At 48.6% G+C, this 23,599-nt stretch overlaps 1 protein-coding gene across 3 annotated transcripts in view; it reads right to left on the reverse strand.

The window, feature by feature from the left end:
- Positions 1–2,429: 2,429 nt before the first annotated feature.
- MOB3C (MOB kinase activator 3C) overlaps positions 2,430–23,599 on the reverse strand; it is a 54,503-nt gene continuing 33,333 nt past the window's right edge. For all 3 annotated transcript variants that reach the window (XM_075935916.1, XM_006111451.4, XM_075935918.1), the window contains one exon: positions 2,430–7,364. In XM_075935916.1, coding sequence (XP_075792031.1) covers positions 7,335–7,364 — 30 coding nt within the window. In that variant the 3' untranslated portion in view covers positions 2,430–7,334. The remainder of the gene's footprint in view (positions 7,365–23,599) is intronic.

Below are 23,599 nucleotides of genomic sequence, written 5' to 3' on the forward strand. Positions count from 1 at the left end.
TTAACCGATATTAAACATCCCTCCTTCAGACCGGTGGACTGTGATATGCTTCCATTACCAGACCTCCTTCTCCCCTGTGTATTTCCAGAATACATAGCTCTTCTCTGGAACCCAGCAATCCAACACCTCTGTTATTCCAGGGTAAACTGCGCTCTCTTGTCATCAGTACCAGTACCGCAGATTTACCTCAGTGTCACTGAGAGGAGAAACTGTCCAAGGGATTTTGGTCGCTAAATAAAATAATAACAAAACTGTTTTCCACACCTGGAAAAACTGCTCAGCTAAGATTTGTGTAGGGCCCGACTTCAGAAATGCCGAGCGTCTTCGAAAGCCGCTGAAGTAAACAGAGGCTGCAGATGCTCAGCATGTCAGGTGAACGCAGCGTTCGGCCCCGATCCTGCAAAGCCAGACACACTGGCTTAATGTGGCTCTCACAGAATTCCACGGGAATTCTAAGCTAAGCCGAATCAGGGCCTACATCTTGTAGGCTGGAAAAAGTGACACTACTTCTTTCCAGCGTTTTCATTGAAAAGAACATTTCCCCCAGAGTTTGGATGCATGCATGCATGAACTCTCTGGGAGGGTGCATCCCTCCGGAGATACCAAATACACTTTCCCATCAAGAGCAATGATAAATAATACAGTTAACAAGTCATGTACAAAAATTCACCAGCAGGCATAATCCAGGAGCTAGCTTCTGATGGCATGTTTAGCTTGACTGGCTCAATATTGGAATTTGCCCCATCTCCAATTCACATAAGAGAAGTAGAACACAGAAAACTTACAGGCCTGGGGACACTGCATTGATTTTAGAAACAACACAGAGGGGTTCGGCATGGTCATGCGACCCAGATCCAATGCTGCTGTCTCTTAACCCAGTTCCAACATTGCTGTCTGAATGGAGCCTTATTGTGCTGTAAGTGAGTCGCACCAAATGGGCTAAATTAGTGGAATTAAATTCTACTTAGCTCCTGTATAGCCCTGTTCAGCCATCGATCTCCATGTGCGTTACAAAAGATAGGGGAGTAAACATCTGGATAATGCCAAGAAACACAAAATCGATGCCTGACTCTCGTCAGCTACCCCTGTGTAAACTCCATGGAGCTGTTCCTCTGGATTTACACTGAGGGTATGGCTACACTTCATTCCTCTTTTGAGAGAAGAATGCAAAAAATGCAGCCGAGCGAAATTGCAAATGAAGCGTGGATTTGAATTTGTCGTGCTTCATTTGCATAATCACATCCAGACGCTATTTCAAAATACCCCATTTTGAGAGAAAAAATGCTGCGTAGATGCAGTTATTTCGAAAGAAACCCTTTCTTTCAAAATAACCCTGATGCCTTAAAAAATGAGGTTTAATGGTTATTTCGAAAGAAGGGGTTTCTTTCGAAATACAGGCAGTCCCCGGGTTACGTACAAGATAGGGACCGTAGGTTTGTTCTTAAGTTGAATTTGTATGTAAGTCGGAACTGGTACATATTGTAGGGGAAACTCTAGTCAAACATTTCTCCAGAGCTCAGTTTTATTCTCCCACACCTCACTTCCCTCAGTCCTTTATTCTCAAGCTGAGGTGTCTGCTGAGAAAAGCCGCTCCGCATGTCCCTGGTCTGCTGGGGGGGCCCGCTAGCTTCGCGTCTCTCTGGTCTGCTGGGGGGAAGCAGCTAGTGCGGGGTTGCCTCACCCCGTTTGTAAGTAGGGATCCGATGTAAGTCAGATCCATGTAACTCGGGGACTGCCTGTAACCACGTCTACACAGTGTTTTTTCTCTCGAAATAGGGTATTTCGAAATAGCGGTCGGACGGGATTATGCAAATGAAGCGCGGGAAATTCAAATCCGTGCTTCATTTGCAATTTTGCTCAGCTGCATTTGCATTCCTCTCTCGAAAGAGTAACGCAGTGTAGACATAAAGGTAGCAGAAATCCAGATCTAGCTCTGTCTTTCATATTCATTTTAAATAAAGAAGAACAGGTGAGGCTCTCTACCCACAATCCTGCAAACACTTACTCACGTGAGTAATTAAGCACATGAGTAGTTCTCATGAAGATGATGGGATTATTCACATATTTAAAGTTGGGCATGTACCTGAGCATCTGCAAGACTGGAACCTTGAATCTTCCCTTTGCGTGATGGACTAATTTTCCATTTTAACACTCCCAGCCAATTATCGGCAGTCATTTGGGGGTTGTCTTTTTTTGTACCGCTTTTCCGAGCCAGACCGATGCCAAGCTCACTGAAATCAATGGCACCAGGGAGGTCCATTATTACCATTATTCCAGTTTCGGTCTCCGATTGCTCCAAGATACCAGTGAAAACTAAAAAATGCCGATTTGTTTCTGTTTCTTTAATTAGTAACAAAATGAGAACATTTGGAATTTGATCAGTTATTTTACACGTAAAATATTGGAGTGGTATTTCTCCCTCCTCCCACTTTTTGCTTTTTTTTTTTATTTTTTTGTTTCTCTGTAAAAAATACACATCTGGTAAATGAGATTTAAAAAATAAAATTAAAACAGTGAACACACAAAAAATCTGTGGATGCACTTGAATACTGGCTTTAACATTTCAATTTCATAAGCAAAAAAAAACAAAACAGCACACGATTTAAATATTGACGTCATGGAACATACAAAACCTCTCCAGAGAAAGGCCAGAACATACACTTAACTCTACCATGGCTCAGATTTGATACACAACAAACAAAAAAACAAAAAACAAAAAAAATCACTTCATCTCTGGTCCAAAGGCCAGCGCTAGTTTAGTTAGTAATAGTAATACAAGAATGTGAAAGGATATTTTTAACGTATGATCTTAAAGCGCATCAGAGTTTAAACAGGAAGATCCAACAACAATCATGATTTGATTCCGATAAGGAGACAATATTCAGCAATTGTGTCTGAGGCATTCAAAGCCGAGAGTGTATCGGAAGCTATTGATCGGGTCTTCCCATTTTGATTTCCTGCCTTCACTTTGTACCATGATGTGGGGCTTATCATGGAATTTGAATCTTTAGAGCAAAGAACATTCCTGTGACGGAACATTCCCAGAGAGTTCGAAACAACACAGAACTCCCATTTCTCTGGTGAACTGTCCCTCCGACACGCCGCTTGCTGTTTGCCTTCCAAAAGCCGGAACAGGAAGATAAATCATCAATCGGTGCCACACTGTTTGGTTCCTTTCTGTAAATCCTCCATCCTTCCTTTTTTTTTGCCTGAAGTCCTCCATAGAACATTACAAAGGAAGGGTTTATTTATATACACAAAGGGAGAAGAAACCATGACAACATCTGCAAGAAATGATACTGGCCTGACTGGTCACCAAGGCCACCTATTCATGACGCTCCAAGACCCATTTAGAATGGCTCAGATTGATACCTTCACTGAGAGATAAGAGGGGAGATCTTGCTCCTTGAAAAATGCTCCCTGTAAGGAAGCAGCTACTGGTAGGTTCGTTAGCACGGCAGAAGGGAGAGGCATGACTGTAACAGCTATGTTTAAAAGTGCTACATGGGGTTTTAACCACACAAGTCCGCAGGAATTGCATGGCACTGAAAAGGTAGGGATGGGGATGGCGATATTTTATTGCAACTGTAAACAAATTAATGATCCTTTACCCAAAAACGGGCCACATTCAGCAAATTCGGTGGCATTGCCCCAGCAGTGAATTTGGACCTGAAACCAAAAGCTACTCAATTGTTAACTCTGAGATAAGAGCAGTGTGAAACTTGATGCAAAACTTGACACCACCTGTAGCTACCTAGTATTGGAGTTTTGATAGAGGCTTGGAACACAAACGTGAGGTGGGACCAGCCCTCGAAACTCATAGACGTCACAGATTGAAATGCAGCCCTGGTTTGCACAGTTTATAAAGCTCTGGGGGGAACCGGGCCCAGTTTTGAGGGAGCCGGGGCTGACTGAAGGAGATACAAGAGGACTCGCAGCTTCATCCGGTTTCATGCCAAAATCAGATGAACAAAATCAGCCATTGGACTGCATTTTGATTTCAGTTCTGGGGCTCTGCGCAACCCCACTCCCCAACTCACTGATTCTGAACCCCAACACTCAGAACCAGAATTAATGGGGTGCAGTTTTTGTTCGGATGAAAAATGTTCTTTTCCTCTCTATTTTCCTTACACGGTTTTCGAGTTTTGGCCACAAATAAATTAAACCAGACAACCAATCCCCAAAATAGAGGGGCAGGTTCAAAGCCCAAAAGGGACCACTCTGAATAACACAGGCCCTAGAACGCCCCTGAAATAATTCCTGTGTGAACCACAGCAGCTTTTTGAGAAAGGCCGCCCCTCTTGGTTTAGCATTGTCTTGGATACACCTTAATAAGCTAGTCCAATGGCTAGTGACGCTTACTGTTGAGGAGATACACCTTATTTCCAGTCGGAAGTTGCCTCATGTCAACTTCCACACGTTAAAAAACAACGAATAGTCTAGCAGCACCTTAGAGACTAACAAAACATGTAGATGGAATCAGGAGCTTTCGTGGGCACAGCCCGCTTCTTCAGATGAATGGAGCCAAGTGTCCAGAGGTACAACTAAAATACGTGCACACATTGGCTCTTATTACACCTTCGCTAGATGAAAAAGCCAACAACCCTGAAAAACCTTTGGTGGAAAAAAGTGAAGATATGGGAGGATTTGGCCAAAATGTTTGGTTACTGGGGCAAAGAAATCATTCCTGCAGTAATTTTCATTTTGAGGAACAAGCGGTGTTTGATGCGGAGCTGTTTCAACTCCGTATTGACCTGCTCTAGTCAAACTGACTCCAGTTCTCTCACTCCCGCTCACCTTCCCTCCTGCAAACCCCATCAGCTGTGGAAGAGCTCTCAGTGACCCCCCCCCCCTCGCCAGCCATACCAGGATGTGCAGGGGTGAAATTCATCCCCTGGTGTCACTGGGACGAGAAACAAGGTCCCAGGAGTTTTAATTAAGCACAGGAACCATAGCCAAGCCAAAGGAATTCACAAAGGCTGGGATTCGATCCCTCCCCGGCTCTGTATTCAGAGAAAGAGCACCTCAGTTTGATCTTTGCAGCTCCCCTTTGCATGGCTGAAGCTGGCGGGGGAAGAGAAGGTGCAGGGGGAATACGATTCTTGGTGCTTTTTTCCATATGCTTCTCCACATGGGCAGCGCGTAATGCAGGCAAGGGAAGGTATTGCCTTTCCCAAAATTACCTACACATCCTAGTTGCCTGTCTTCCCGGTGGTTGGGGAAGGTTGGGGCCATGCCACAGGGCAGCCCCCTCCCTCAACTAGGGTTGGGAAGGGTTGGCTCGGAGGCGGGGGAAAAGGTTGTGAAGGGGCATGGTCTCCGGGAAGGGGTGTGGCTTTAGGTGGAAGGGGCGGGGCTTCAGCTGCCTTTCCTAGCTAGGCCTTCATCAGCTTCTCTATGCTTCTAGGAAGTGAGCTATTTAGCTCCTTCCCAGTGTCAGGATCCGAGCTGCTAGTGCACAAGCGTGCAAGGGTACAAGAGGAGCCTTCCTCACATCTGGGACCCAGCCACAATCCCAAGAGAATAAACTCCTGGTTATCCTGGTTATCCCTACATTACCTGAACCCGTGCACTATCCAAACCCAGTTGTGCCTCAGTGCTTGGAATCGGGGCAGGCCCACAGTTTGATTGGCGGAAACCGAGCTTTGCTTGCAAGTTGTGTCATGAAGGGTAGTTTGGGAAGAGGGGAGAAAGGAAGAGTTGACCTGCAAAGTGAGCCAATTAGATGCTGCCGTTATTGAGGAAGAACTAATGGGGACCACAGAGATGTGATTTTTTTTTTTTTTTACACTCGCTGGTAAAAACGTAGCTCTCCTTCAACACGCAGGGGGAAAACTGACAGAGGAATCAAAGCACTAGTCTTTGGGGACCCATTACCCTGAAGAGAGACTTGTCAAGGCTCCGTTTGAAAATCAAAGCAGCACGGGAGGCTCTGGAAATAGTCTATTAATGACTTACGAGGAGAAGGAGAAGCTGCAGGGGAGATTATCAGCAAAGTGCTCTAGTCAGCATTGCTGGGGTCTTCATTCCAGACTGGTTCCTGGGGACCCACGTCTGCTCACAGCACGGGGGGGAGGGGAGAGGGGTGCAAAGAGGGCAGTTGCCCTGGGGCCCGGTGGTGGCTGGGAGTCCTAGGCCCTTTGAATCACCGCTGGAGCACTGCATGGAGTGCTCCGGGTGGCACAGAGGGCTGGCTGCCCCGGCCCCACCCCTTCCAGGATTACAGAGCCAGGTACACCCCCTAACATGCTCAGGGACATAGCAAGTCTGTTAGCCCCTCCTGCAGGGCTGGCCTTACCATGAGGCGAACTGAGGCGGCCGCCTCAGGTGCCAGATTGTGGAGAGGCACCACTAGGACCCAGAGTGTAGAAAATTGTGTCTGAGGCTGGTGCAGATGTATTCTCTCTGCTCCAGATGCACCGAGATGGTGGAGTGCTGTGCTGGAGGAAGGAGGGCACAAGAGACACAACAGGCAGGCAGGAGAAAAGGTGAGAGGGAATCAAAATTTTGGCCCAAGCGAGGGAGCATGGGGGCATCATTTGAGCTCCCTGCCTCAGGTGCCAAAATGTTGTGGGCTAACCCTGCCCTCCTGTGAGGACCACAGTTATTGGGAAAGTTGGAGGCTGCACAAAACTGGAAGAAGAGAGTTTCTTTATGTCAAGCAATTAACAAATCCATGCCACGAATCCGTCCGGCACCAAAGGACACATCAGGCTGCTATGTGGCTTTGACACCCGGAGAAGGGTTTTATAATGCTCTGGAGGTGTCCTCGCTCTGTTCCCGACCAGGTCTGCGAGTCAGCCAAAGAAGAGACCAGCTCCACTCAATCCGGCTCTTACAGTGAGTTCAGTGCTGGGACAGGACACTCGGGTGGGGGGAACTGAGGCAATAGGCGTGAAGCACAAGTCCTCACTGGAGCGTTTAGCTAGGGATTTCACCCCCAGCGATCAGTGCCATCGTTCATGGAGATCCACAGAGCCGAGGACACACCAGGTGGGCTGGGGCTGTGGGAATGGGATTGAGGGGAATAAAGAAACCGGCGAGGAGAGTTTGTGGAGAGGAGAATGAAATCTGTCGGCATGTATTCAAAATACCCCATCCTTGTCCTATCCCCGCACTCGCCAATGGCTTCTAAACAAAGAATCCACTGGGATATGAATCCTGTTCAAAACTTGTCTGGAAGTTTAAGTTGTCGTCCCGGCCCAAAAAAGGCGCTGGAGCCAAGTGCATGTTTCTGTGCGTTTCAAATTTCCACCGCAAGACCGTGGAGTCAGATAGTTCATCCTTCTGCGTTTCCATCCCGTGGCAAGTGCGAGGCAGACGAACTTCTCGTCTCAGTGGCAAATCCTCTCCGTCATTTCCTTCTGCATGGAAAATGAAAAGAACACACAACACAAGGTGATTTATTAAGGCAGAAGGACAGCCCGTTTGGCAGATCTGCCAGGATGAAGCGCCGTCTGGAAACTTCCTGCTAATGGAGCCCTGCATTCCCCAATGCTGCCGCGCTGGCATTTCTCACCAGAGGTCAGCTCACACTCAGCCTGCTCTCTCTGGCTTGCTGATGGGATTACATTTCAAGGAGATAAGAACTGAAACAGCTTGCAAAACTAACCCCATTCATGCAAGTTCATTCAGGCCTCTTGTGTGCCTATTTCGGATGATTTAGAATCATCGAGCTGGAAGAGACCTCAGGAGGTCATCAAGTCCAGCCCCCTGCCCAAAGCAGGACCAATCCCAACTCAATCAACCCAGCCAGGGCTTTGTCAAGCTGAGACTTAAAAACCTCTAGGGATGGAAATTCCACTCCCTCCCTAGGGAACCCATTTCAGTGCTTCACTACCCTCCTATTGAAATAGTTTTTCCTAATATCCAACCTAGGCCTCTCCCACTGTAACGTGAGACGATTGCTCCTCATTCTGCCATTCCTCACTACTGTGAACAGCCTTTCTGTATCCTCTTTGGAACCTCTCTTCAGGAAGTTGAAGGCTGCTATCAAATCCCCCCTCACTCTTCTCTTCTGCAGACTAAACAAGCCCAAATCCCTCAGTCTTTCCTCACAGGTCATGCGCTCCAGCCCCCTAATCATTTTGGTCGCCCTCCACTGGACCCTCTCCAACGTGTCCACATCCTTTCTATAGTGGGGGGCCCAGAACTGGACACAATATTCCAGGTGTGGCCTCACCAATGCCGACTAAAGGGGAATAATTCTCTAGCTCTACTGGTACTGCTTCTCCTAATGCAACCTAATATGCCAATAGCCTTTTTGGCTACAAGGCGCACTGTTGACTCATATCCAGCTTCTCATCCACTGTAATCCCCAAGTCCTTTTCTGCAGAACTGCTACTTAGCCATTCAGTCCCCAGCCTGTAACAATGTTTGGGATTCTTCTGTCCCAAGTGCAGGACTCTACACTTGTCCTTGTTGAACCTCATCAGATTTTTTTTGGCTCAATCCTCTAATCTGTCTTGGTCACTCTGGACCCTATCCCTGCCCTCCAGTGTATCTACCTTCCCCTTTAGTTTAGTGTCATTCACAAACTTGCTGAGGGTACAATCCATCCCCTCATCCAGGTCATTAATAAAGATGTTGAACAAAACTGGTCCTAGAACAGATCCTTGGGGCATTCTCCTAGAAACCGACCCCCAACCTGACATCGAGCCGTTGATCACTACCCGTTGGGCCCAACAGTCTAGCCATCTAACCAAAATCCCCTTATTTAGTTTTGAAATAAAAGTTCTGAGGAGGAAAAAAAATCTCTGAGCAAACCATTTGGGTTGTTGTTTTTCTGTGGGGCACATTCTCATACTTTCCTTCACATTAAATTACAGCAGATGGCTCACTTGGATCACCTGTAAAGTACCTTGCTTCTTGATCTGAAAAAGGCTGTGAAAATCTAGCCCTAAAAAGACAGCAGTGACCCCTAATTTCTGGTACAATAAGAAAGAGGAGTGAGTATTGCTTAAGTACCTTATTTCTTCCTTAACATAGTTAGCAAAGAAATGAAGTCCCTTTAGGATGCATGTGTTTAGATAGGAGACATATGCACATGCTTAATTGTGTCACTGAATCACAGCTTTAATGTTTAGAATCTTTATAGCCTTGCAATTGTTCATGAGGCATAGACTGTGCTGAACAAATAACCAAGCTCCTGCTCCAAATAGCATAATCCCTGAGCTAATGCCCACTGAAATGAACGAGGGTATGTCTACACTATGGGAAATACCAGTGCTGCCGTGATTGATCTTCTGGGGTTTGATTTAGCAGGTCTACTGAAGACCTGCTAAATCAAACTCAGAGGGCACCCCCGTCAATGCCAGTACTCCTGCTCCTTGCAAGGAGTAAGGGAAGCCGACAGGAACATTTGTTCTCGTTGACCTGCTGCTGTGTGGATGGCGATTTAAGATATGTCAACTCCAGCTATGCAATTAACATAGCTGGAGTTGTGTATCTTAGGTCAACCTTCCACTCCAATGTAGACCAGGCCTGAGTCTCTTTTCATGGACATCAATTGGCTTTGGATCAGGCCTTTCAAATCCCCATGTACCCAGCGCTGGGTTCCTCTTGCAAGCGGGCAGCTGCCTTCCAGATCAATTAAAATCAGATGGAGTGGAAATGTTTAGACATGGAGCATGCGGTTCACACTGAGCGTTTCTTGGACAATACTGCAAAAACTGTCTAGATCAGCGGGCACCAAAGATCCCCTAACATGTTTTCATAAGACAAGGGTTTGCCGTGCTGTCCATATACAAAAATTTCCTTTTCCTCCACTTGGGTACAGCTCATGAAGGGACAGGGTCCAAATCCAGTTGACATCAACAAGAGTATTTCCATTGAGTTTAATCTGAATTGTGCACTGATTGGCTACTGTAGTGGACTCAGAAGCATCTGGACAGCTGTGGTGCCTACGGTAACCAGATGCCCTGATTTTTTAGGGACAGTCCTTTTTGGGGTTTTGTCATATATATAGGGGCCTATTACCTTCCACTATCATCCCGATTTTTTACACTTGCTACCCTAGTGGTGCAGGAGGCAACTTTGGGATGGAAGGCCCCTTTGTAAATGTGAATTACTGTTAACCCTATGCTTCTCCTTCCAAACCACTGTTGCATTGTGATGCATAGTTTTTGTCTACGTCCTACACGCACAACCTTTCAATCTCAGTGGCAGGCTGGTGAACTTTTATAATCAACCGGGCATTGATCTTCTCTCTCTCCAAGTGCTACACAGTTTCCAACAGGACAACAGCTGGGACCGGAGGACTGCGAGTTGGAAGCAGCTAGAACAGGGCTTTGGTAGGAGATTGGGGACTAGTTGAGAGCTAGTTCTGGTCCCCAGGGGAAGGAGAGGGGTTTGATCGGTGAGACGCAGGACTGAACACCTTTAGATACTAAGGAGGGACCGGGCAGCTTTGCCTCATGACCAAATCCAGTTGTTAAAGTGATCATAAAATACATATTTAGCAAGCTCACAATTTGCCTTCTTTAAGAAGCAGCCCAGAAGGATATCACTGCTAAGACAGACCTCAGAGCTGGGCTGCTAATTAGCGCTACAAAATATATCGCTTGGGGGAAAAGAAAAATCAGTATGCAGAGTTGCCCCTTTTAGGAAATAAATGCTGATCATGGAGAGCTAATTATTTGCTAGAGGTCTATTGTCATTAAAATAAGGTCATTATTAAGCTAGAAGAAATGTTATTTATATAGTGGGCACGCACAGACATTCAATTGTCATTTCAGAATGTTATTTAATAATCACAGAAGAGAAGACATTTTCAGAATGAAGGTTCTCAATTCATTCTTAAAGGGGCCTTAATAGATGGCAGAACAAGGAGCAATGGTCTCAAGTTGCAGTGGGGGAAGTCTAGGTTGGATGTTAGGAAGAACTGTTTCCCTAGGAGGGTGGGGAAGCCCTGGGATGGGTTCCCTACGGAGGGGGTGGAATCTCCATCCCTAGAGGTTTTTAAGCCCCAGCTTGACAAAGCCCTGGCTGAGATTATTTAGTTAGGGTTGGTCCTGCTTTGGGCAGAATGTTGGACTCAGTCTCCTGAGGTCTCTTCCAACTCTAGGATTCTACGATTCTATGAAAAATAAAAAAAAAACGCTAAAATTATAAAGCCTAAGGCTGCGTCTAGACTACATGGCTCCGTTGACAGAGCCATGTAAAGTAGTTTACTTGGCATAGTCAAAGAAGCGGGGATTTAAATAATCCCAGCTTCATTAAAATAAAAATGGTCGCTGCGCTGTGCCAACAGTCAGCTGATCCAGCACGGCGCGGCAGTCTAGACGCAGTGCAGTCGACAAAGGAAGGCATAAACTGAGGCATACCGGAGCGGTCGACAAAGGCTTCCCTTGTCGATCGCGCCACGTCTAGACTGCTGCACTGTGCCAGATTAGCTGATTGTCGGCACAGTGCGGCGGCCATTTTTATTTTAACAGCTTCTTTGACTATGCCGAGTAAACTACTTTACATGGCTCCTTCGACGGAGCCATGTAATCTGGACGCATCCTAAGATTAGAGAAAAAGATATTTGATGTCTTCCCTTTTACCAACAAAACAGTTTCACAGTCTCCCCTGTGCAGATGAGCCTAAAACAAAAGAACAAGACAGCAGGGAAAATACATTTTAAAGAAAAAGAGAAGATTGTATGATTGTAAGAATCACAAGGACAGAAAGAAAGACTGAGGGGCAACTGTGATATCGGGGACCACTTTCTGAAAAAGGCTAAATGCTACCGTGTCCCTAGAAGTCACTCCGTGCTGCTAAATATTATCACAGGATGATCAGTGGATTTTTTACAAGCCATCTGTGTGGCAATGCCACCCCATGTAGTTCAAAATCAGAAGCCAGTCCCACCACAAAAGGAGACTTTTTTACAAATCATGAGATTTAAAACACTAATAATCTCTTTTTAAAAATTTACATTTTGAGCTGTTAGGTGTCATGTTTTCACGCTTTTCTCCACAACCAGGAGGGCTAGTATGAATGTGACTTTAAAAAAAGAGGAGAGACTTTCACATAAGCACATGACTCCCGGAAATGGGGTTTTAAGAAAACGTCCGTAAGTATCATGACTACTAAACCAAGGTGGAGGGAAAAGTGTCTGGCTAATCTAGCTGTTCAAGGCAGCCAGTTGCAAAATGGCTGCTTTACAATGGCAGCTATTTGTGTGCCAAATTTAAAGGGCCCGCTCTAGAAAAGCACAATGAGTGGGCACAACTCTCTAAGGCCCTGTCTACACTAGGAGATTATTTCGAATTTACTAAGTTCAGCTTCTGGGCACCTGATTTTATACATTCGAACGTCTGTGTCCTCACTAGGGGGAAGAATTGAATGTTGTCCAAGGCAGGCTCTGTTAATGTGGACGCGTTACCTCAGACTCAGAGCTCCAGGAAGCGCTCTGGGGGAACTGTGGGAGGCGTCCTGGAGGCCTATTTTTTCAAATTAACAGCACCAGAACATCCACACTAACGTTATTTCAGACTTACAAGTTTGGGAATCGCATTATTCCTCATGAAGGGCAGGACGACAGAGTTTGAATTCCGCAGCCCCTTATTCCAGAATAATGGGCATGGTAGCGTGGACACATTGCTTACAAATTCGACCTTGGGGGGGTTATTTTGGATTAAGGTCCTAGTGGATACCAGGCCTAAGAGGGTAAATAAGCCAGAATGCAACTGCACAAGAACATAAGAATGGTCAGACCAATGGCCCATCTAGCCCAGTATCCTGTCTGCCAACAGTGGCCAATCCCAGATGCTCCAGAGGTTGGGAACACAACAGGTAATTCTCACATGATCCCTCTCCTGTCATCCATTTCCAGGCAAACAGAGGCTAGGGACACCATTCCTACCCATCCTGGCTAATAGCCATTGATGGACCTAACCTCCATGAATCTATCTAGCTCTTTTTTGAACCCTGTTAATGTCCTAGCCTTCACCGCATCCTCTGGCAAGGAGTTCCACAGGTTGACTGTGCGCTGAGTGAAGAAAAACTTCCTTTGGTTTGTTTTAAACCTGCTGCTAGTCAGCCCCTGTATTCTAGAATAGAACTAATGCCTTCCAATCGAGCAGACAGGGCATTAGCTCTTGTCTAGTATGGCAACTGCTATGTTCCTATGATACAACTACTGCCTTGCTAACTGAAGACTACCCTTTGGTTTACTCCATTAAGCAGCCATTAACCAGCCAAGCCTGTTCTGGGTAACAATAGCCGAGATAGCTAAACCAGACATCCCAAGATGCTTTACTCCCTTAAAGGCCCAGTTCCACACTGCAGAAATGATGCAGTGTTGTAGGGACCAGGAAGATGTTGCCTCCACAGTGGGAATGGCTTCTTATATCGCGCATCTCGAAATGCACACAACAAAAGCGAAGTCCTCCTTGCGGGGCCAACACACAGTCGCTGGTTCTAACCACAATCTCTTTCCAGCTGAAGCTAAACAGCCAAAGCGATTAGCTCCAAGGCAGCTGCAAACTCAAACTTCTTTATGTGATCTACTCTCGCCACTGGGGGAGGACGGGAAATAAGAGAGCCACAAACGTAGGCTCCTAGCATGACTTAGTCCCCCAAACCAGAAGCCTGACTGTTCTATATTCCCTCTTCTCTCACAGTGTATGCTTGTTTCATATGCTTCATGCATAAACACTGGGAGTCCTAAGGGGTTGTACACAGGAAAAGACAAAGACAGATCCCCTGTAGAAAGCAAACTCGATTCAGGCAAATGAAATGTTCTCCTTGCAATACATCTGTCTTCCAATGCCAGCTAGATTCACTGGGCTGGATTCTCAGCCGTGACAATCAACACAGTATCATCTGTTGGCTTTAAGGGAGCTTTGAGGATTGCAGATTTATACCAGCTCACGATATGGCCCAACAGGTTGAGTAAATCATTCTGCTGCAGGAAAGAAAGTTTCTGATTTTCCCCCCGTTCCCAGTCAGCCAGGCACAGAGTTGAGAGGAATTAGTAAATGTGCTAGAGGGTTTTATTTCATTTCCAAATGGGGTTTGACTTAAGACACTCTGAAAGATTCAGGAATGAAAGGAGGATAGCGCAGAAGCAAGAGTTGGGCAAGAAAACAGAACAGCGCCACGCCCCTTTAAGCGTTGCCTTGGCGATATCATCAGGGAGGCCGTAAGAAGCTAGAATCCATAAAATCCAATTTCAGCCTCAAAGCGCTTCCCCTTCCCCACCCTCTGTGAAATGGAAGTGAAATGCTGCTGTCGCGGAATAGTTTTCCCCATGAGCAAGCACACATAAGTGGTGCAGGGGGAGAGAGGGAAAAATCCCCAGACTCCCAGCTCAACGGAACTCAGGTTGCTCCCCGCCGCAAGTTTGATGGTGCCCCCCAAGTGCCGACTCTGCAGCTCCCATTGGGTGGGAACCGTGACCAATGGGAGCTGTGATTGGGGCGCCTGCAGGTGCCAGGACAGCGTGCGGAGCCTTCCTGTGCAGAGGGACCTGGGGGATGCTTCCTAGGAGCCGTGGTAAGCACTGCTGGGACTCTGCCCTCAAACCCCCTCCTGCACCCCAACCCTCTGCCCCAGCCCAGAGTCCCCTCCCACACCCACTTTCCATCCTGGAGCCTGCACGCCCCCCCCCCACACATCCCAACCCTCTGCCCAGCCCTGTGGCCTCACCTGCACCCGAAACCCCTCGTACTCAGCCCCACCTCAAAGCCCATAGACCAGCTGAAGCCCTCCCCACCCGCATCTCATCCACCTACCCCAGAGCCCTCTCACCCTCTGAACTCTTCACTTCCGGCCCCACGCAGAGCTCACACTCCTAGCCAGAGCCTCCATCCCCCACCACCCTCACCTAGCCCGGAGCCTCTTCCTGCACCCCAAACCTCTTGTTCCCGGAGCCCACACCCCACACGGATTCCTCCCCCCTTACCGCACCCACTGTCCTGCTCCAACCCAGTGAAAGGGAGTGAGGGTGGGGGAGAGTGAGCAACAGAAGATGTGGGGATGGAGTGAGCATGGGGCGGGGCTTCAGAGAAGGGGCAGGGCCTTAGGGAGGGGGCGGGGCAGGAGTGTACGGTGTTGTGGGATTAGAACGTTGGTATCCCTAAGGAAGGTGGCACCTCAGAACCAGCTGATGGTCACTGAGCCAGGGTCTCTACCCTCTCCTAAGGGTAGTACAGTGTCAGGAAGGCCCAAGTAGCCCTTCCAGACCGGTCTGCAGAAGGGGCAGTCTCTCAAATGGTAGGCCAGAAGCAAGTAACAGTTGCAGGGGGCTACCTGAGCAAAGTTAAGGCCTATAGTGTAAGGTACTGAAACCCCATTGAAGTCAGGCGTCTCACTTGCAGAAGGGCTGGACACAGTGAATGTGTCTTTCTTAGCTTCAGGAAGGAAGTATCTAGATACCAGACCCCTTTTGTACTAGGATCCTCCCCGCATTGTGTGTTTAAAAGAAACCAAAGGAAGTATTTCTTCACGCAGCGCACAGTCAACCTGTGGAACTCCTTGCCAGAGGATGTTGTGCAGACCAGGACTTAAACAGGGTTCAAAAAAACCCTAGATACATTCATGGACTTTAGATCCATCAGAACTTATTAGTCAGGACGGATACGGATGGTGTCCCTAACCTGTTTTTCAGAGGCTGGTCATGGGTGACAGGAGAGGGATCACTTGATTCCCTGTTCCGTTCACCCCCTCTGGGGCATCCGGCATTGGCCACTGTGGGCAGACAGGACACTGGGCTAGTTGGACTTTTGGTCTGGCCCAGTGTGGCTGTCCTTATCTAAATAGCCCATGCCTCCAGGGTTCAAGGCACATGCACGCCTCTCTGCTCTGATCTGCTCTTTGAGGGTGCTTTGGGAATTTCTTACATTGGCTCGCCTCCGTCCATTGCTACCAGTTCTCACATCTGGTTACATCTGTTGTCTCCGGTTTGCCCATGGGAGCCACATAATGGGGGATGCCAGATATTCTCAACCTTTAAAAACAAACCCAATGTATTGATCCTCTTCAAGGGCTTTGAGATTTCACCTTTCCCTGTCAGATGTCTAGATATTCCATTATTCCTCCCACCCACCTATTTTGAAAGCTAAGAAACAAGCTTGAGAGAAGCCTCTCGTTTGCTACTTCTCAGCAACAAACACCCACTCCGCTTTCTTAGCAAGACGGAGAGAGGAAAATAGTCAAGAACCACAGCGGCAACAGACAGATGTCAAGGAAACACCACACATGGGTGACGCTAGTGACTAATTTGCATGGGCTTGGGTGCTAGGGATTTCAGGGCATTGGCTGTAAACAATACGAACCGCGTTAAGTGTCGTGACCTGTCCAAGTCTCAATCCATCTGACTTTTCTCATGTCCTGGTGGGCTTTTTTTTAATAAAAGGAGACTAGCGATTTTTTTCAAAGTTTGCTGCAACGTTGAATATTTGTCAACAACCACCCCCCTCCAGAAGCCACAAAGATTGCCACAAACTCTTCTGATGATACCCTTCAGGTACAACCCTTTCTTTCATGGGCCACCAGAAGGAATCCAGCCTAGATCAGCAGTAAATTCAAGTCATCATCTCCTGTTACACGAAACAGGTCTGTAGGCCATAGTCCACTTCCCAAGAGCCAACAATGCCATGATCTGCTCCCCTAGGAACAACACCACCTTCCTACACACTGCCTTCCTACACTACCTTCCTTCTCAAGGGGCCTCTATTTCCCTCCCAGGAAACTGAAGCTGCAAATGACTGCAGATGCAATTTTGCCCCAACATGTAGCTCACTTTGGTGTCAAACGACCCCAATTAGTTGGAGCAGTTCACTGGTTTGACATGCAGTGGTATAAACGATGTCAGCAATCGTTTGCATCTGCAAAGTGCCAGCTGCAAAACAGGAGGTTTGTTTAAGGCCAGCCTCCCTATGAATAGTTTAAATGACGTTTCATCCGTACATCAACAGCCTCTTTTTTCATGCTCTTCTCCTAGCTCGCCCGATCTTCCTTTATTTGCTCACTCGCTTTCCCCAGCCCCCTGGGCTGCATTTTCACTTCAGCTTTGTGTCACTACCTGTAAATTCATCCCCATTGTGTATTATCCCCATCCTCCTCTCTTCACCCCCCATGCACAGTGTAATGCCTCTAAGGCTATGTCTAGACTGCAGGCTTCTTTCGAAAGATGCTCTTTCAAAAGCATCTTTCGAAAGATCGCGTCTAGACTGCAGGCGGATCTTTCGAAAGAAAAATCCGCTTTTTCGAAAGAGAGCACCCAGCGAGTCTGGATGCTCTCTTTCGAAGACGGCCTCTTTACATTGAAGAACGCCTTCCTTCGAAGGCGTTCTTCCTCGTGAAACGAGGTTTACTGCCATCGAAAGAAAAGCCGCGTTCTTTCGAAATAATTTCGAAAGAACGCGGCTTGAGTCTGGACGCAGGGGAAGCTTTTTCGGGAAAAGGCTACTTTTCCCAAAAAAAAACCCTGAGTCTGGACACGGCCTAAGGGTTAAAAGACATTCATTACACTCTGAATATCCTCCCCCACATCTCTACACAGAACATAAGAACAGCCAAACTGGGTCAGATCAAAGGTCCATCTATCCCAGTGTCCTGTCTTCCAACAGTGGCCAATGCCAGGTGCTCCAGAGGGAGGGAACAGAACAGGGAATTATTAAGCGATCCCTCCCCTGTCACCCATTTCCAGACAAACAGAGACTAGGGACACCATTCCTTCCCATCCTGGCAAATAGCCATTGATGGACCTAGCCTCCATGAATGTATCTAGTTCTTTTTTTAACCCTGTTAAAGTCCTGATCTTCCCAACATCCTCTGGCAAGGAGTTCCACAGGTTGATTTCTTTTTGTTTGTTTTAACCTTGCTACCTATTAATTTCATTTGGTGTCCCCTAGTTCTTATGTTATGGGAACAAGTAAATAACTTGTCCTTATTCACTTTCTCCATTACCTGTCATGATTTTACAGACCTCTGTCATATCTGGCCTTAGTCTCCCCTTTTCTAAGCTAAAAAGTCCCAGTCTGTTTAAACTGGCACCCGGTCCAAACCCCTCATCATTTGTGTTGATCTCAGCTAGTTCTTTTCATCAGTGGATCTCAAAGTATCTCGCGATCTTTACCCCATTTATCCTCACAGCACCCCGGGAGGCAGGGCCGTGCTGTTTTCCCCACTGTGCTGAGGCCCGGAGAGGTTAGGGCACTTGCCAAAGGCCACACAGGCTGGTGGAAACCCAGATTTCCTACATGCTAAGTTGGTATCCTAGCCACTGGACCATCTTTTCTTTCCCGTGGTGCTAGGCACTGTACAAACCAACCTCTGTTACTTTGGGGAGTTCTCTGGCCTGATCTAGGGGTCAGACGAGATAATCACCATGGTCCCTTCTGGCCTTGGGAGCAATGCCTAGGCACCAACTCCCAGGGTGCTCTGGGGCTGGAGCACCCCCATGGGGAAAAATTAGTGGGTGTTCCCTTCCCCCCCGGTCCCTGGTGCTTGCTGGCAGTTCCGCGGCTCAACTCCTCCCAGCTCCTGGCGCCTCCTGCCTGCCCCAAACTGCTGTTTGGCAGTGTTTGGGATGCTCTGGGGGGGGGGGGGGGGGAGCAGAGACAGGGCAGGCTTGAGGGAGGAGGTAGGGAAGAGGCAGGGGCTTGGAGGAAGGGGTGGAATGGGACCAGGCCAAGGGGCAAAGGAGAACCGGGAAGAGGCAGGGGCTTGGGAGAAAGGGTGGGGCTGGGGGCAGACAGAGGGAGGATCAAAGACCCTCCCAGCTAGAAGGAAAGTCAGTGCCAATGGATCTATGAATATAACAGAGACAGGCCCTTACTCAAGGATCTTATAGGCTTCTGACCAGGAGAGGAGGCAGAACCCGGAGTGGGGAACGAGGTAGCTGGGAGCCAGACTCTACAAGTTGGTTCACACTACAGAACAGCCAGGGAGCCCTGTGCTAGGCCGCACGGCCCTCCCACTCAGAATCAGCCAGGTCCCTTCTCTGGTGGCTGGGCTTCGTTAGGGCCTCCTACAGATCACGGCTGCCATGTTTAGCCAAAGGACCTGCTGGCCAGTAAGAAGACAAGACTTGGCCCTTCCCTAGTAGGAGGATTTCAAGACACTCTATGGAGGTAGGGGCGCGTTGAAACCAATCCTTGGTCATCTGTGAACGCCATGGTGTGGGGCGTGGGGGCCAGTCAAAGCTTCAGCAGCAAGAACAGAACTTGCCACCTCTTACTCTGACAAAGCACAGGTGTGGTCAGCCCTCTAGGGCCAAGGACCCACAGCTGAGTCATTCCTATTTCATCCACTAGAGGGCAGTAGTGCATGTCATGTGCCAATTCACTACACCAGTGGCTCCCAACCTGTGGTCCACAGACCCCTGGTGGTCAATGACGGTACTGTAGGGGGTCCACGGAAAATTTAAAATAGAAATTAAAATACATCTCTAGTGTATAAAAACACTTCTGAATTTTAATTAATAAATCTTCATATATTGTGTAATTATAAATATATACTCAATATTTAGTTCTATGATCATGTTACATGAATAGGTCACCCTGCTCTAACTGTTCAAAAGCTAGTAGTATGGCAGGAAGGGTTTAGTTGTGACAGGGGGTCCGTAAAATCTTAATAGGGGTTGGAAAGGTTGGAAGCCGCTGTACTACATTATTGTGGAGAAGGTTGAGGGTGCTTGCCTGCAACCTCAGAGCCACAAGTTCAAGTCCCTGCTCTTCCAGAGTGCCTGGGGCTGTGTCTAGACTGCAGGGTTTTTTTCCAAAAAAGTAGCCTCAGTTTCTCTTCTGTGCAATAAGGGTAATGCTGCCTACCTCACAGGAGTGTGCAGAGAACAGATGCATGAATGACCAAAAGGCACTCAGATACTATGGCTTTTAGGGGCAAGGAAGGGAAATATAAACAACCGGATAGATCCGGCCCGCTTTATAGCAACAGGAAGTGAACTATGGAGAGGTCGTGTGATTCACACAAGCGAGTGAGCAGCAAAGCCAAGAATAAAGGCCACGTTCCGGACTCGCGGGCTCTTCCTTTCTCTGCGCCACCGGGCCAGAGGGGTACAAAGGGAGGTTGGCTGAGCAGGAGCGGGGAGAGGGGTCCCTGATGCAGCCAGCCGCTCTCGGCAGATCTCCCATTCCCCAACCAGCCACCGAAAAAGCCCGACACGTCTGCGAGAGGAAACAGGGGCCGCCGCTGTCCAGGCTGCACACTCATTGGCCCGCTGCTTTAGCGCTCCAGTTCTCAAGCGGTAGCTGGGGGCACCCTGGGCTGGGGTCGCCAGGGCTGGCTTAGACTTGCTGGGGCCAAGCCACGCTGCCCAGGACGAAGTAGAGATGTTAAGTATAGATTAACCGAATAGTCGATTAACCTCATGCATTCGTATCGGTTACTCGACTATTCTATAGTCCCCTGGGGTGGGGCCGGCAGCCAGTGCACTAGGGTCCCACTTCCAAGGAGCCCCCGACATTCTGATAGAGAGGCAGCAGCATAGGGTGCCTGCAGCCCCTGTCCAGGAGGGGAAGGGGTGCGTGTCTGAGCTCCTGGACCAGGCCTGAGTCGGGCTGCCTGCCTGCTTGGCTCCTAATACGCTTTACATGCAGAGTGACAGTGGGGGTAGGTCCCAAGCCTGGCGCAAGCCAGGACTGAGCCAGGCTGCTGGCCAGCCTGCTAAAAAATTACTGGCAGGGTGTGTGTGTGTGGGGGGGGGGGGGGGGGAATGCATGTAGTGTCTAGCTTCACCTATAAGCTTTTGCTTATTGGTGAATCGGTTAATCGACCACACTATTCCATCCCTAGGCTGAAGCTGAAGTCCGAGGTCCCTTCACCTGCAGTGGTTGAGCGTGGGCTTTGCCCCCTGCCAGGGCAATGCGGGGGGGCAGGCTCAGGCATCTGTCGCCACTCCAGGGGTGAGAACTGGGTCGTGGTGCCATGACGTTTGAGAACCCCTTGAGAGCCAAGCCAGCTGCGTCTGCATTCGTTTTCACCGCGGTAATGTTCTCCAGGCTAAATCCGGTGAGAAAACGGGAATTAGTTTAACGGAGCATGCACCTGCCTGCAAATGGACTCCAACAGGCCTCACACAAACGTGGTGGCCAAGATTTGGGAAGCCGCAGCTAGCACAGACTGGAGGAAGGCGTTTTAGGTGTATATCTCAACTGAGCAACAACAAATATCTAGATACGAGCCTCATCATGCAAGGTATGCAGGAAATAAACCCATGTCACCATGGATACGGTTAGGCATCTGTCCTGTGTTACACAGGTCAGACCAGATGACTAATAGTCTCTTGAGTGGAGCAGGGGCATTGTAGTCTAGTGGTTAGCGCGAGACCCTGAAAGTTCTGTTGAAGGCCCTGCTACTGACTTGCAGTATGACCTCAGGCAAGTCACTTAGGGTACAGCTAGACTGCAAGCTTCTTTCGAAGGAAGCGTTCCCAGAAGAGATCTTACGAAAAAACTTCTTCTCAATGACAGCGTCCACACTGACAAAGTGCATCGAAAAAGCGATCTGCTTTTTCGAAAGAGAGCGTCCATTCAGCGTGGACGCTATCTTGCATTTCAGCTGTGAGGATGGAGTGGCCACCAGGGCACCTGTGCTTTTTCCTGGAGGCCTTTCATTTAGAAAAAAAACTCCCTCTTCCCCATCCACACACACCTTTTTCCAAATGGGCTCTTTCAGAAAAGGCATTCTTCCTTGTAGAATGAGTTTTACCAATGTTGGAAAAACCCTGCATTGTTTTGATTTTCTTTTAAAAGAATGCAATAGCAGTGTGGACGTAGGTGATTTTTTTTCGGAAAAACGGCCGTTTTTTCAAAAAAAAAAAAAAAAACCCTGCTGTCTAGATGCACCCTTAGTCTACCCCTGCCTCAGTTTCCCCCCTTCTGAAAAGCAGGATTATTTCATTCCGCTTAGTATTGTGCATTGAGGTCCTCTGCCGAAATATTATTTTGCTGGTCTTACAATTCACAATGGGACTCAGCCAGCAATCACCCCCCCCACACACATACATACATAAATAAAGAGTTATTGAAACGGTGCAAGGATGTTAGCACTGAAACTTCCACTCATTGTGCCTTCAAGGAAAGAGCAGAGGGAAGGGGAAGTGGGTTATTATAGCAACATTTCCCCCCTCTCATCCTCTTCGGCTTCCTGGTTTTTAATAGTGCTTGGGGCCAGATGTGGGAAAGAGCAGCTCTCTGAGGAGACAAGCTTCACACAGCTCCTGCTGTGTGAGCCAGGCTCTTTCACAGGGCTCAGCAGCTGCTTCCAGCCCGTGGGATTCTGGTTGGTGTCTTGGCGGCACGGGCCGGCTGTATTTTTCACGTGGGTGGCCGAGAAAAGCACGTGACAGAAACGACTAGCTAGATCTCACCTTGTGACTGGGCCTTCTACGCGCCACCCTGGCAAAGTGCAGCCGTCTCTGGGGTGGATTACGGCAGCAGCCAGCCAACACACAGGCCAGAGGAAGGCAGTTTTGGAGAAGGAACCCAGGGCAGATCTCCCGGCTCACAGCAGAAGCCCCCTGAGTTCCATTACTCGTGAAAAGTACGCCAGTGCCCGCTCATAGGGGTGTATGTTGTGGTATAGCTAATAAAGAGGCAATAATGCCAGGTCCCCACAGATACCTGACCCTTTTAAGCAGTTAACCGCTTAAATATAATGTTTTAACCAGTTTGCTGATTAAATGGGATTTTACATCCTTGCTGTGGATCCTCTCCAAACTGTTCGCATCTTCCCTAGAGCATGGTGCCCACAATTCCACACAGGACTTCCGTCCAGGCCTCCCCGTGGCTAAGCAAACCAGGACAACTGCCTGCAGTCTAGTACATCCCGCGCTCCTGTCCACGCACCCCCGAATGAGAGATACCAGCCATGTTTTGCAACTGCCTCTCACTGTTGATTCACACTCCGTTTCCGATCCCCTGTCACCCCCAGACCCGCTCCAGCAGGGTGGCTACCTAATCCCTTAGTCCCCATTTTGTAATTGTGCATTCGATTTTTCCTTCCTAAGTGAAATACTTCGCGCTCATCTGTCCACCACCAGGACGGTCATCCAAGCAGGCGGGCTGACCTCAGTTACTGTTATGATTGTCATCGCAGATAAGGACCCCTGTCAGGTATTGGGGCCCTGTTGTGACAGCACGTGGGGGACCCCCGACCCTGCACCCCCGTCTGCAGCAAGATGGGACTCTGCCAGCCGGTAGAATAGAGAGGGTTTATTGCTTCTCAGAGATACAGCACAGCCCGGGTTCGATGTGGACATAGGAGTAAGGAGGCAGGCAGCCCCGGACCCCTTGGGGTAGGGCCCACAGGCCCCCGAGCCCCCAGCACTCAGCTTAGTCTCTTCTCTTCGTGATTGCCCAGCCAGGACTGCCTCTTCTCCAAAACCACTCAACCCACATCCCCCAGGTAGCCACACCCCTTCCCTTGTTAAACCTCTTCCCCTGGTCAGGCGAGAACCGGTTGGCCCATTGACATGACTGCCTGCAGGGGCGACCCCACGCCGGGCAGTGCTTGCAGACAGAGGCCAGTAGGGGTCGCCCACAGCACCCAGTGAATGCCCACGCCCAGGGCACTAGAGTAGGCACCCCCAACTACGTCGCGCCTGTTCAACGAGGTGCTGTACAAATCCCAGACCCTGTCCCAT

The sequence above is a fragment of the Pelodiscus sinensis genome, chromosome 9, assembly GCF_049634645.1.
Source record: "Pelodiscus sinensis isolate JC-2024 chromosome 9, ASM4963464v1, whole genome shotgun sequence".
Classification (NCBI taxonomy): Eukaryota; Metazoa; Chordata; order Testudines; family Trionychidae; genus Pelodiscus; species Pelodiscus sinensis.